This window comes from Nanorana parkeri, unplaced genomic scaffold (genome assembly GCF_000935625.1).
Source record: "Nanorana parkeri isolate BGI_ZX_2015 unplaced genomic scaffold, ASM93562v1 scaffold547, whole genome shotgun sequence".
Taxonomy (NCBI): domain Eukaryota; kingdom Metazoa; phylum Chordata; class Amphibia; order Anura; family Dicroglossidae; genus Nanorana; species Nanorana parkeri.
This window is the reverse complement of record NW_017306815.1, coordinates 580,318-592,436: the sequence shown is the minus strand read 5'-3', so window position 1 is coordinate 592,436 and position 12,119 is coordinate 580,318. Positions and strand designations below refer to the sequence as shown.

At 41.5% G+C, this 12,119-nt stretch overlaps 1 protein-coding gene across 1 annotated transcript in view; it reads left to right on the top strand.

The window, feature by feature from the left end:
- COL27A1 (collagen type XXVII alpha 1 chain) overlaps window positions 1-12,119 on the top strand; it is a 310,533-nt gene that overhangs the window by 107,484 nt on the left and 190,930 nt on the right. The window contains exon 14 of the mRNA XM_018561833.1: window positions 2,032-2,076. Coding sequence (XP_018417335.1) covers window positions 2,032-2,076 — 45 coding nt within the window. The remainder of the gene's footprint in view (window positions 1-2,031; window positions 2,077-12,119) is intronic.

Sequence of the window (12,119 nt, the reverse complement as noted above, 5' to 3'; positions counted from 1 at the left end):
CATAAGAACTATTATGAATTTGGAGTGTTTAATTTTTTGAGTAGGTTGTTAAATGGGGTACGGAAATTAAGAATGTTCCTGGTCATGCTTTACACGTAGAAAAAGCATATGAATAATACTGATCAATGTAAACAAATGAGGACACATTTGTAATCTGGGACCAACGTAAATGCGCATCAGATATTGTCATCAAAACCTCATTACATTAGAGAAGAGATAGGCAACCGTGGCATTCCAGCTGTTATTAAACTGCAAGTCCCATTGCAAGACTGACAGCCAGAGGCATGACTCCCAGAGGCATTCTGGGATTTGTAGTTTCACCACAGCTAGAGTGCCGAGGTTGCCTACCCCTGCGTGGGTTTGTTCTTTTTAATTGTAGGACCAATGTAAATGCATTTTAGACATTTTCCTCTAACCCTCTTTATATTAGAGGGTCAGTCCACCAAAAACTGATAATTCAGGCGAGGGTTTGTGCTGGTGGGCTGTATCCATCATTGTTTTTTAAAGCTTAACTCCATACAAGTATACAATGCACAAATTAGTGCAACTCTGTATATATTAATACATAATTGAATGTATTTTTAAATACAAGTAGTAAAAGTACCTGTATTTGACTTGATATCAGCTTCTTGCAGTCTGCTGTACTTCAGAGGTCCGAGTGGGACAGGAAGAAGCAGCACAAGGAGCCAAATAAATGTGCTTCAGTGCGAGTAACATGCTGATAAGAGTAGAGAGCAAGTGTATGAGCTAATCCGTGTGCTGCTTCTCCTTTCTCTGTCCATTCACATGGTGGGGGTGGGGTTGAGACCTATAGTAAAAAGAATTTGCTGTGTGGCAGAGCTGTGCAAATCTAAAGATTGGGTTGGACAAAAATTCAAACCCTTTGGCACAAAAAAGTCAACTCTTTTATATGTATGTGTGTATTTAGCTGTTTGCCTGGAGTTCAGCTTTAATATCAAATAGAGACTCAATGGTGAGCTGTCCATGTTAGAATTTGTGGCATTATTACCCTCCTGCTATGGAGTCTAACTCAACCCACTGTGCTCTTTTTAATGTAATAATAAATGAAAAACCCAGTTTATAGTGTGATGCAGTTTGCTTCAAAGAAACCGATGGTTAAAGAAACATGCAGGCTGTCATAGCTGTCTTCTCAACCATACTGAAACTGCTAGTTGCCTGTCTGTCATGCTGATCTTGGGCATCAGTTCTCCGAATGACTAACCTAGAAACATACTGTACATGCAAATAAAAACTTCTGACCTTTTTTCTGACACTCCTGATCTGCATATTTGTTCTAGGTCATTGAGTTTTGTAGCCAGTGATTCAGCCTACCAGCCACATTAGCATAACTCATGTGAAGTATGTCATGGGAAGGTGTTTGGTGGAGGAAAACTGATGTGTATGTGATTCTTGGGGTGTTGGTCCTTCTTTATCCTTGCAATATGGGGTAAAATTACACGTGTACTACATTAGTGAATTTAGATTACAATTCCTAAGGGTCTCATATGTGAAGAGATCACTTCTTTTCAATTCATGGTTTCTACCTAGTTTTCCTGTTTCTCCCATTTGTTCTTAGATCAACCTATGAGCCCAATGGTGGTGCAGAGTGACAAATTGGAACTGGGAAATTTATCTGCTTGGTGCACTAAAATGCATATTCCAAGGACCAAATAAATGCAATCTTTTCAATTATTTGACACGTTCAACAGGAGTATGCATTATGAATCATGTTTATTTGTCGTATTAGTAGAATTATGACAGTCTGCACTATTTTAATGTTGGCCTTTCCTGATTGGAAGCTGCGGGTTGTAATGGGACATACTCTTTGGCTGGTGGTATTCCCTGTACCTTTGGGGCTATAATAAACAAAGAAAAATAGGCGGTGCTTTGGGGAAATTGGTTGCTTTGGGGAACACAAACACTACTGCTTTCCTTATATAAACCAGATCTTTTAGTCAAAGGTGTGCAATGATGTCCTCAAATAGTAGTAGGCTATTAAATGTACGGAATTTGTTTTTTCTTTTGATTTAGGGTGAACTGGGTCCCCCAGGTCCTCCCGGAGTCCCTGGATTCATTGTAAGTACAATGACTGAGTAGTCAGGCTTATGCCCTCTGTTCGTCAACAAACTCTGTCCCCAGCTCTCAGTTTACAAAAACACTAATTTATTTACTAATCTCTCTGTGAATGCTTTTAATTTGTTCCACCCTATGGAGGCCAGTCCTTGCTTATAGTAGAGGAGGTGTTTATTGCTCTGTTTCCATCGTAAAACACCAACTATTTTAATTAGGGAAGCTTGCTATTCGCCTTAAGCGGGCAAGACTGTGGGCGTGAATTTGTCTATTGCCTCACACATCCATCTGGAAGTAGGCAGCGACAAATTTCTCCCGTCTTTCCTTTTTTTATTTCTGTGGATAAGGCTGAGTAGATTAGTTTTGGCTCAGTCCCACACTGGAGGTGGCTGCAGAAGTCTTTCACATGGACTGTCATAGGTTAAATGTTGTTTATAATCCTGGCGGTGTATAAGTCTCGTAAATGTGGAAGTTTCGTTGAAATCTGATACCTGTGCAGATCATAGTGACAGATGAAAACAACGTGCGCCAAGTTTTTCAGTCTGCTGCTAAAGTAGAGGCCAGTGTCCTCATCGTTGAGGATAAGAATACTCACAATAATTATTCCAGCTGCACTTTTCTTTGATGAAGATATTTTACCTGCCCTACCATGCTTGAAGAGGCCTGGATAAAAAAATTGTCTCTTCCTCATAGCATCCAATCAGCTGCTGTCCTTTAAGCGTTTAGGACATGAAAAAAATGATAGGTTGCTATGGGGAATACAGGTCCATTGACTAATGTATTTCTGGTATTAACCCTGTTTACAATATATGGCCAAATGGAGACAGCCCTCCAAATTGTTGAGTTGTTTTCAGTGAAGATTACTGTTCATGCTACAGTTTACAAAGACATTTTAGACAATTGTGTGCCCCCCAAACTTTCAATTGGGGAAGGCCTGTTCTGTTGCAGTGTGATTATGCCCCTGTGCACACATCAAGCTCCATTAAGACAAGGAATTTAATGTAGAGGAAGCCAACTGGTCTTTACAAAGCCCTGACTTCAACCCTACTGAATTGGAATTCCTAATGTGAGCCAGGGTTTCTCACCCAATGTTAGTACTAGAGATGCACCAAAATGGAAATTTTAAAACCGAAACCGAAATAAAAAAAATGTCAGGCCGAAACCGATACCGAAAATGTTTTTTATTTTTATTTTTTCAATTGTTTAAAATATTTTATTTTTTATAATTTTATATTTATTTTTATTCATTTTTTATTAAATATTTTTATTTTTTACTTTACTTTTAGGGGCTTTGGGGAAATATTAGACCCCTGATATTTCCCTTTTAAAATAGAAAAAGAGATTGAGAACACAGAGTCCTCAATCTCTTTTTCTTTGTCCCCTGTTGAGAATCCTCTATGAGTGTTCCTGTTCCTTGATAACATGAGAACATTGTATGTTTACTATAACTACAATTATGAATGAATGGGGGTGATGTAGATCACTCCCATTCATTCATAATTGAGGATATAGTTAACATACCATATCCTCAATTATCTACACACACTCAGCGATCACTGGTCGCTGAGTGTGTGTACCTTGCTTTTCTCTCTGACACGCTGTCACAGGAGGCTGATTGAGCGGTGTAGAGAGGAGAGCCCAGCCTCCTGTGACAGCGCTGTTTCCGCCCCCACACCGCTCTGCCGGACTGTGATAGGCGGCCGAGCGGTGTGGGAGGAGAGACACCGGTCGCTCAAAGCGCTCTCATCCTCCAGCGCTCGGCCGGCTGTCACTTTCTTTTCTCCCCACTGGAACAGAGAGCAGCGCCCAGCGGGGAGAAAAGAAACCAGGGATGCGCCGATGTATCGGCCGAAACATGGCTCTTTCGGCATTATGCCAAAAGTGCCATTTTCGGCCCATATGTTTCGGCGGCCAATATATCGGTGCATCCCTAATTAGTACCCAACCTTCCCAGAAGGGTGGTGCCTGTTATAGCTGCAAAGGCATAGCAGGACAACTCTATATGAATAATTGTGTTTTTTGACTGGGATGTTCAACCAGCTGAAATAAGTGTGATAGCCAGGTGTCCACAAACTTTTGGTCCTATAGTGTATTAAAGTAGTCAGACGCATACAAATATATGACATAATTTATCTCAAATCTTTCTCAGAGGGCCCCGTTTTCAAGACACGGGTTAATTTATTAAACAAATAGAGACTGTACACTTATCAGAGTAATTATTTTGAAAGTAAATGTTAAAAAATCATTGTCATTTCCATGTACATACAGGGGTACAGGTACTCTTAAACACTAGACCACATAGGGCCTCATATACAGACACACACACACACACACACACGGACACACACACGGACACACACACACACAGACACACACATGCACAAGCACACACAGACACACACACACACATGCACAAGCACACACAGACACACACACATGCACAAGCACACACGGACAAACACAAAGGTTGAACTTGATGGACCTGTGTCTTTATTCAACCTCAAATACTATGTAACTTCTCTTACATGATTGGATATTCATAGTGAACACAGCTTCTCCTTCACTAAGCTAGGTAAAACACTTTTCAAAATAATTCACTCTGCCAAGTGAATGGTTTTTATTTCATTAAGGGCATACAGCCTGTCCGTCACGTTCAGCTTTTGTATTTCAAGTAGATCTGCCATTAAAAATTCACACTTCGCTCTGAAATTCGATTATTTTGTATAGAAAACACCTATTTCTTGCCATGAGTAAAAACAAGAAACAAACATTGCTTCTGAGCTCCATTGTGCAACCTAAAGACTAGGCAAAGATAAAATGGTCTCTGACTACTGGAACGGTCTCATCATTAAAGGAGATCTATGAGGTAAGTGATTTTCACTCATCCTCATAGTTCGAGCCGACGTGTGACAATGAAACTGTCACACGTCGGCTCAATAGATCGAGAAGTGAGCGAACGCATACCGTCGCTTGCTCACTTCTCGATCCTGTCCCTCCTGCAGAGGCGTATCTGTCACTCACGCTCCCTGCAGGGATCCCCCCCCCCTGATCCTCCAGCGCTGACTGGAGTAACGAACAGGGGAGGGGGCGGGTACAGTTGGCTCTGCTTCTAGATAGGCAGAGCCAGCTGTCAATCACGCAGCAGGGTGGATCTCGACAGTAATGTCGGGATCCGTCCCGGCTGCAGCGGTCTCAGTATACCGCAAGCTGTAGTTCGCGGTATACTGAGCTTTGGGTCACTGGAGGATGCTAGTATATGTCCTCCCGTTACCCTGAGGAGAACTACCGGGAAAAACACTTACCCCATAGTTCTCCTTTTAAGACTGCAGAGTCCGTCTTGAATCAGACGGATCCTATCTCCTAGATTTGCAATGAGACAGGAGGATCAGCAACACACAACAATACATAGAAACAAGAATTTCATACCACTAACCCTCAATGATAACATTATTTACATTAGGCTAATCTTCATGTACAAGAAAACAGTATGAAGGGAATTTATCAAAACTGGAGCAGACAAAAATTTGCATGGCAACCAATTAACCTCTCTTTCATTTTCAAACCTTAACTCAACAAACTGAAGGGAGAAGCTGATTGGTAGCCATGCTCCAATTTTGCCTGCTCCAGTCTTGATGAATTCCCCCCTATATGTTTACATGTATATTTAAATAGTTTAAGTTTAAGGGGCAGTAGTTAAAGGTCACTTGAAGTCTCCCAGCTGCTGAGAATGCATAACAGATTTAAAGAGCTGGTCGCTAAAGGGATGTAATGAACTAGGGTGTTCTCCACCTTCAACACAATGATGATGCCAATACAGCTGAAAGACTAATGCATATGTACCTTTAAAAATTACTTAAAGCTGACCTATACTGAACCCCTTCCTATTCTGCCACTACTGCCCCTTAAAGCTCCACTCCAGGCAGGCTAGATTGGAGGGGCTAATTCCATTTTACTAAATTCACCTGAAAAAGTGGACCTACCCTTTAATTCAAGCTGTATAAGTACCTTAATATGACCTGGTATCTACCTCTTGCAGTACCCTGTACAACAGAGCTCAGACTGGGGAAGGGAGAAGCAGCACAAGGAACATGCTGAATGGAGGAGAGAGACAGAGAGCTTATAAGTGTGCTGTTTCTCCTTTAAAGCGGACCTTTACACTCAAAAAATCTAATTCTACCAATGCATCCCTCTTTGTATGATGATTAATAATAACATAGACATGTCAGGTGTAAAATGCTGTGATTTTGAAAAACTTAGACTTGCAGAGCATTCACTTCCTACTTTGAAAGGGCAACATTACTTAAGTTTGCCAAAGCAATGCACACTGGGATTGCCTTGTCATTGAAATGATGATGATGTAAGTGACCAAAGCATTGCATCCTGGAAAGGATACTTTAGCAGAGCATTGCTGGGAAATCTCATCTGTAATCTCACGAGATCTCAGGCAAAGGCATTTTCCTCCCCTGAGATGATGTGCATGGTCACATGTCCTAGTCACATGTGCCAGAGTTCAAGGAAGTAAATGGGGAATTAGTAACCTGCCCTTGGTTAACATGGCCACCTTGAGAAGACTAGGAAAGAAAAAATAAATAAAAGGTCTGCAAAGAATACAAAGCGACAATGATCTAGAAGTATGTGTTTGTAGATTGTCATTACTAAACATTTCTAAGACCCCGTTCACACTGGGGCGGTTCGGCCGTACCGATCTGCCGACAAGAATGATCCAATGCATTGCTACGGGGTACCGTTCATGCGACTGCGCAAGTTAGTGTGATCTGAACCGCCGCCTGCTCGAACTGCTACCTGCACTATTTTTGCTGCGCTGATCCGCAACCGCCCTGGTGTGAATGGGCTCTAAAGGTGTGTGTGTTGTTATTTTAAAGATATGGGTAAAGGTCTGCTTTAAGTCCAGTATCAGGGTGGGGGTTGGCAGGAGATCTGTAAGTGTTACTGAACTTTTCAGGTCTGTATGGGTCCGTTGCACTGCCAGACAAGGTTGTACTGTCTGGCAGAGCTGTGTAAATCTCAGAACTAGATGGTCAGAAATACAAATGCTTTGGCAGGTACAACCTTATCTCATACAGTATGTATTTCGTCTGTGTGTTAAGCTGTTTGTCTGGAGTTCAGCTTTAAAGGAAAACTCCCCTTTCATAAAAAAAATTATATAGTATTATTGAAATGGCTACAAAAGCCATTTTGTGATTTAATGATATTAAAAATGATGTTTCCATTTTAATCTGAAGCTGCTGTAATTTTCTAAAACTGTTCTATATTCTGTGCACTGTGGCAACCTGGAGGCCTTCAGTATGGTGTTGTTGTATAGAATGCCACAGAAAAGTAATTTCCTGCTTGTGTGATTAGCTCACAGGTTTTGCCAGAAGTCTGCACTAAGATATAGACTTTCAATTCATAAAAGCCAGAAGAAGCATTAATTAGAATAAATAATTTACTGAGCAAATTCTAAAGTCAATCACACTATCAAATGCTAGTGAATTTACCATGTGATCGCCATTGAAGATCAGAGTTACGGCATAGCTTATGATTTGCTGGCTTTTCCTGCCTAACATTTTTTGCAGAAATCATGTGACCAGCGCTCCTGCATTTGGTTACTGAACTGGCATTGGAGGAAGGTCAGATCACTCTTTTCTGCGGGAATGGTATTTCAGTGTCCTTTTGGGCAGGATAAGGGGGTTACTTTCCATAGGTCAGATTTAGGTCAGAGGTATTCAGCCACCAATCAAGATGTAGTAGTACACTTTGAAATATTTCCACACCCATAAAAAGGTTTCTTCTTTCATTTTATTATGAATAGTCTAGTGAAATGCGTGTGAGAAAATAGCAGGTCTCTTTATACCAGCTTGCATGTACACTGCTAGTTTATAAGGAGCTCTTGTGCCTGTACAGCTGTCAATCGGGCAGCACATAGCGCTCTCCAGTTGTGAGGCCACTAGTAGCATAAAATGGTTTGCTGTAGAAAAATAATGTCAGGAAATTCTGCCTTGGGTCCTGGTTGAAATTTATTACTTCTCTGAGCTTAACCACATGGAAAAATATTCTTTCCCTTAGAGCCTCTTTCATCCCTTTATAAACAGTCAGGAAAGGGGACTTCACATTTTGGAAGTGTATTTTGTACTTCCGTAGCCCCTGGCTTGTAAATATAAAGTGGAATACTCATGTTGGCTTGCTTGTAAATTTGAAAGAAAATCAAACTGAATTTTTAATTTGATTTGATTATTTGGGGTTTTTTTTGTTCTCTTTCTTGTTCTAAGTGCTGTTAATGCAAACAAGAAGTTAAAGAGGTCAAGAGAGGACAGAGTCTTAGTAGGGAATATAGCGTGGTCCACTATTTATATGTGAGATCAAAATTCATTTTAATAAACAATAGCAGGAAATCATTTACATCATTGATGCTGATGTCCAGCCAAAACTGGTGTGTTTGGTTTTGGATAGGAGGGAGGAAGGGATAGAACATCAGGTTTTATTGCTGCCTATCTTCCTTATGGGGTTTTCCTCCTCACTTCCTGTCCCAATGACATCCTATGACAACCTGACATATAGGGTGTCACACAGATCAAAAGTAAGGGGGACACGTTCCCAAATAGGACACTAGCGGCAGTATAGATATATAGTGATGGGGAATTCTACACAAGGAAGACAGTCAGTAAAAACCTGGTAGAGAATTTAACTGGAGCACTATTTCTCTCAGGGTGGTGTGGACCCCCAAAGTGGTAGAGCAGGCTGTCCTCTCCAAATGTATCCCTTTAGACTTTTGTAATTGTTTTGCTGGTCAAGCTTTGGGAGAGAGGGTTAGGGATACAGGATACCAGAGAAAGATGGCAGCAACTCTGGCCTTCATAGGTAGCAGGGTGAATCTCCATTTCCAAACCCCAATTTAGTATAGCTTGCATTTGCCTTTCTCTGGTATAGTTCAAGATGTTTGAATCACTGTCTTATTGAGTTGGAATGGATCTTTCTCTCTCTGTTGGCTCCTGACCCCTTTTTAGCAGCTACAGGTACCTTTTAATCTGAAAGCAATAAATCCTTATTGCTATGTCCAGTATTAGTAGTTTCTACCTAGCTCCCCTTGGACACTTTCCCTGGACACCTAATGTAGCTCTCCCTAGACACAGGAGATTCAGTTGAAGATGCTCCCTCCAGGTAGACATCTTTCTGCTCAGTTGCTTCTTGACAGACCCTCCAGCAGGGCAAATCCAGCAGAGCAGTGCACGCTGGCTCCATCTGGGGCAGAGTCCCAGAATATTAGAATATTGCTCCAACTATTTTGGTATATTACTCCAAACATATATCACCTTCTCTCAGAAACCTGCAGAGCACAGACAAGTAAACACATGCTTAGACTTGCTACAGCCTAGCTGCTAAAGCAAATACAGAATTTAACTAGGGACACTGCAACTAAAGACAAGGTCCATACATTACTCTTTTTTGTTTTACTAAAATCTTGTTTTTTGCCGTTTTGTATCTCAATTTGCTTCCTGTCTCTGAAAATCTCTACAGGGACACAGACCTTTATAACCTGCTAGAGATTCTATTATTTCCACACTCTATCCAAAATTTTAATGTATTTTCATTTTTGTGCCAGACATGTTGCAGGAAACCCACTCTGGGTTTGGTTTTCATCTTGTTTTCATCACTTCATTATATTCTTTGCCTATGCAGTATTGTACAGGACATCAATAGATTATAATTATAAACAGGAAGTAATAGATTTAGAACTTTCTCTTTGTTTACCTGGACCTGTATGTTGCCAGTCGGGAACCCTTTGTTCTGGCCAATTAACTGGAGACTGATGGCAACTGAAGACTGATGGACGGCAAAGCATTATATAAGACAAAAACATAATGAGGGTTATTCACTTTGGCTGCCAGAGCCCTTTGGTTCATCTGAACCGAAAGGCTTCTGTTCGGGCTATTCACTATAGCCCATACCGCAGCCGAAGGACCCCGAACCGAACACATATGCTTCGGCTGAGCTGAACACACAGCCAAAGCGGTGAGAAAGGTCTGCCGAAACAGACCGTTCTGCCGGCAAATGTAAAAAAAAAAGAACGGAGTGGGGTCCCCCTCCAGATCCATTCCACACCCTTTAGGTCTGGTAGGAAAGTGAGAAGGGAACCCCCTGAGTTAAAAAAAAATAAAAAAAGTAGTGCGTGGAGTTGCCTCCAAAAGTCATACCAGGTCCTTTATTGGGGGAAAACAAACGGGGGGGGTCCCCCTAAAATTCCCAACCAGACCCTAATCCGAGCACATGCCCGGCAGGACAGGAAGGCAGTGGAACGAGCGAGTGCCCTCCCCCTCCCTGCACCATACCAGGGCACATGCCCTTGGCATTGGGAGGGTGCTTTTCCAGGGTCAAGGGGACACGGGGACAAGCCCTGACCCCCCATGGGAGGCTTATTTGCATCGGGGTACCCTCTTTAATAAAGAGGGCACCCAGATGTTGCCCCCCCTTTTGAATTAGTAAGCGGTACCTGTACCCCTACTCATTCACTAGGGTTAAAAGTAAATAAACAGATATGGACACCGGCACTCCAACAATAAGTAGAATACGTCTATTTATTAACATACATGCAGAAGAGTATAATACACTTAGTGCGACGTTTCTGGGTCACATAGGATCCCCTTCATCAGGCAAAAAACTTGTTTTGCCGGATGAAAGGGATCCTATGTGACCCCGATGTCCTGAAGAAAAATGAAACCATATCGCAGCACACGGCATTCCAGCATCTCAAAATGTGCAAAAAATAAAAGTTTCTTGCTGTGAAAACAAATGCATCTCAGCACATGAATTTTGTAATTTTATCTAGTTGCATCCTCCAGCATATCGAGAGACAGTCACATAAGCATTATGTGACATTCGAAGACTCTGTGGCTGTCTGTTCTTGGGAATTGGCCTGGCTTTGTTTCATTTGGACCATTTGAGATTAGTCTGGTGCGAGAGCCATTGGCACAGTGCATATACATTCACACTTGGCCAATACAAGAGCATAAGTGTATGTGGTTTTGAAGTACCACAATTGACAGCTTTTGACTATACATTTAAGACTTCAAGACTGTACCATGATTTCTAATTAGGCTTGTTAATAGAATTAAACTTGGCAGCATGAGATAGCAAATGTAATCACTTTAAAGCAAGTGTCAAGACCTATTAGAGTACACGAGAGAGTTGTATTCCTGGCAGGAGAAAACACACACACATGCTAAAGTGAAAGTTGGTCAGATTGTATTTTACATGAGGACAAATGATAAACCACATGACCACCCAGAAGAAAGGACAACGGTTAGTAAAATAAGGGAATATAGTCTTTCCTTACATGCATATAACAGGAGCATGCTATAAAAAAAAAAAGGTGAAAGTTCAAAGGGCAACTGGAGTTTTTAAAGTTGAAGGGACACTAAGTTTGTAAAATGCTAGAGGGCATAATAAAGGATTATCTGGTAGAATTTGTTCAGGAAAACGGGATAGTTAATGACAATCAGCACGGGTTCAGGAAAGACCGTTCCTGCCTAACTAACTTGCTAACTTTTTATGAGGGGGTAAGTAGAGATATGGACGGAGGTAAGCCGGTGGATGTGGTATATCTGGATTTCTCAAAGGCTTTTGATACGGTACCACACAAACGCTTGCTACACAAGCTGAGTGCTATGGGCATAGATGAGGTGGTGTGTACGTGGATAGAGAACTGGCTACGGGAACGTGTCCAGAGGGTATCTGTAAATGGCACCTTTTCAGACTGGGCTAGTGTAATGAGCGGTGTGCCTCAGGGTTCTGTGCTGGGTCCCATATTGTTCAACTTATTTATTAATGACATCGGGGAGGGTGTTAACAGCGATATTTCCGTGTTTGCGGATGACACCAAAATAGGGAGGGTAATAGACACGGACTTAGACACTATAACATTACAGGAGGACCTGGATAAAATAGGGGAGTGGGCATTAATGTGGCAGATGAGGTTTAATGTCGATAAATGCAAAGTAATGCACTTTGGAATTAAAAATAAACAAATTGGTTATACAATTATGGGTATGCCG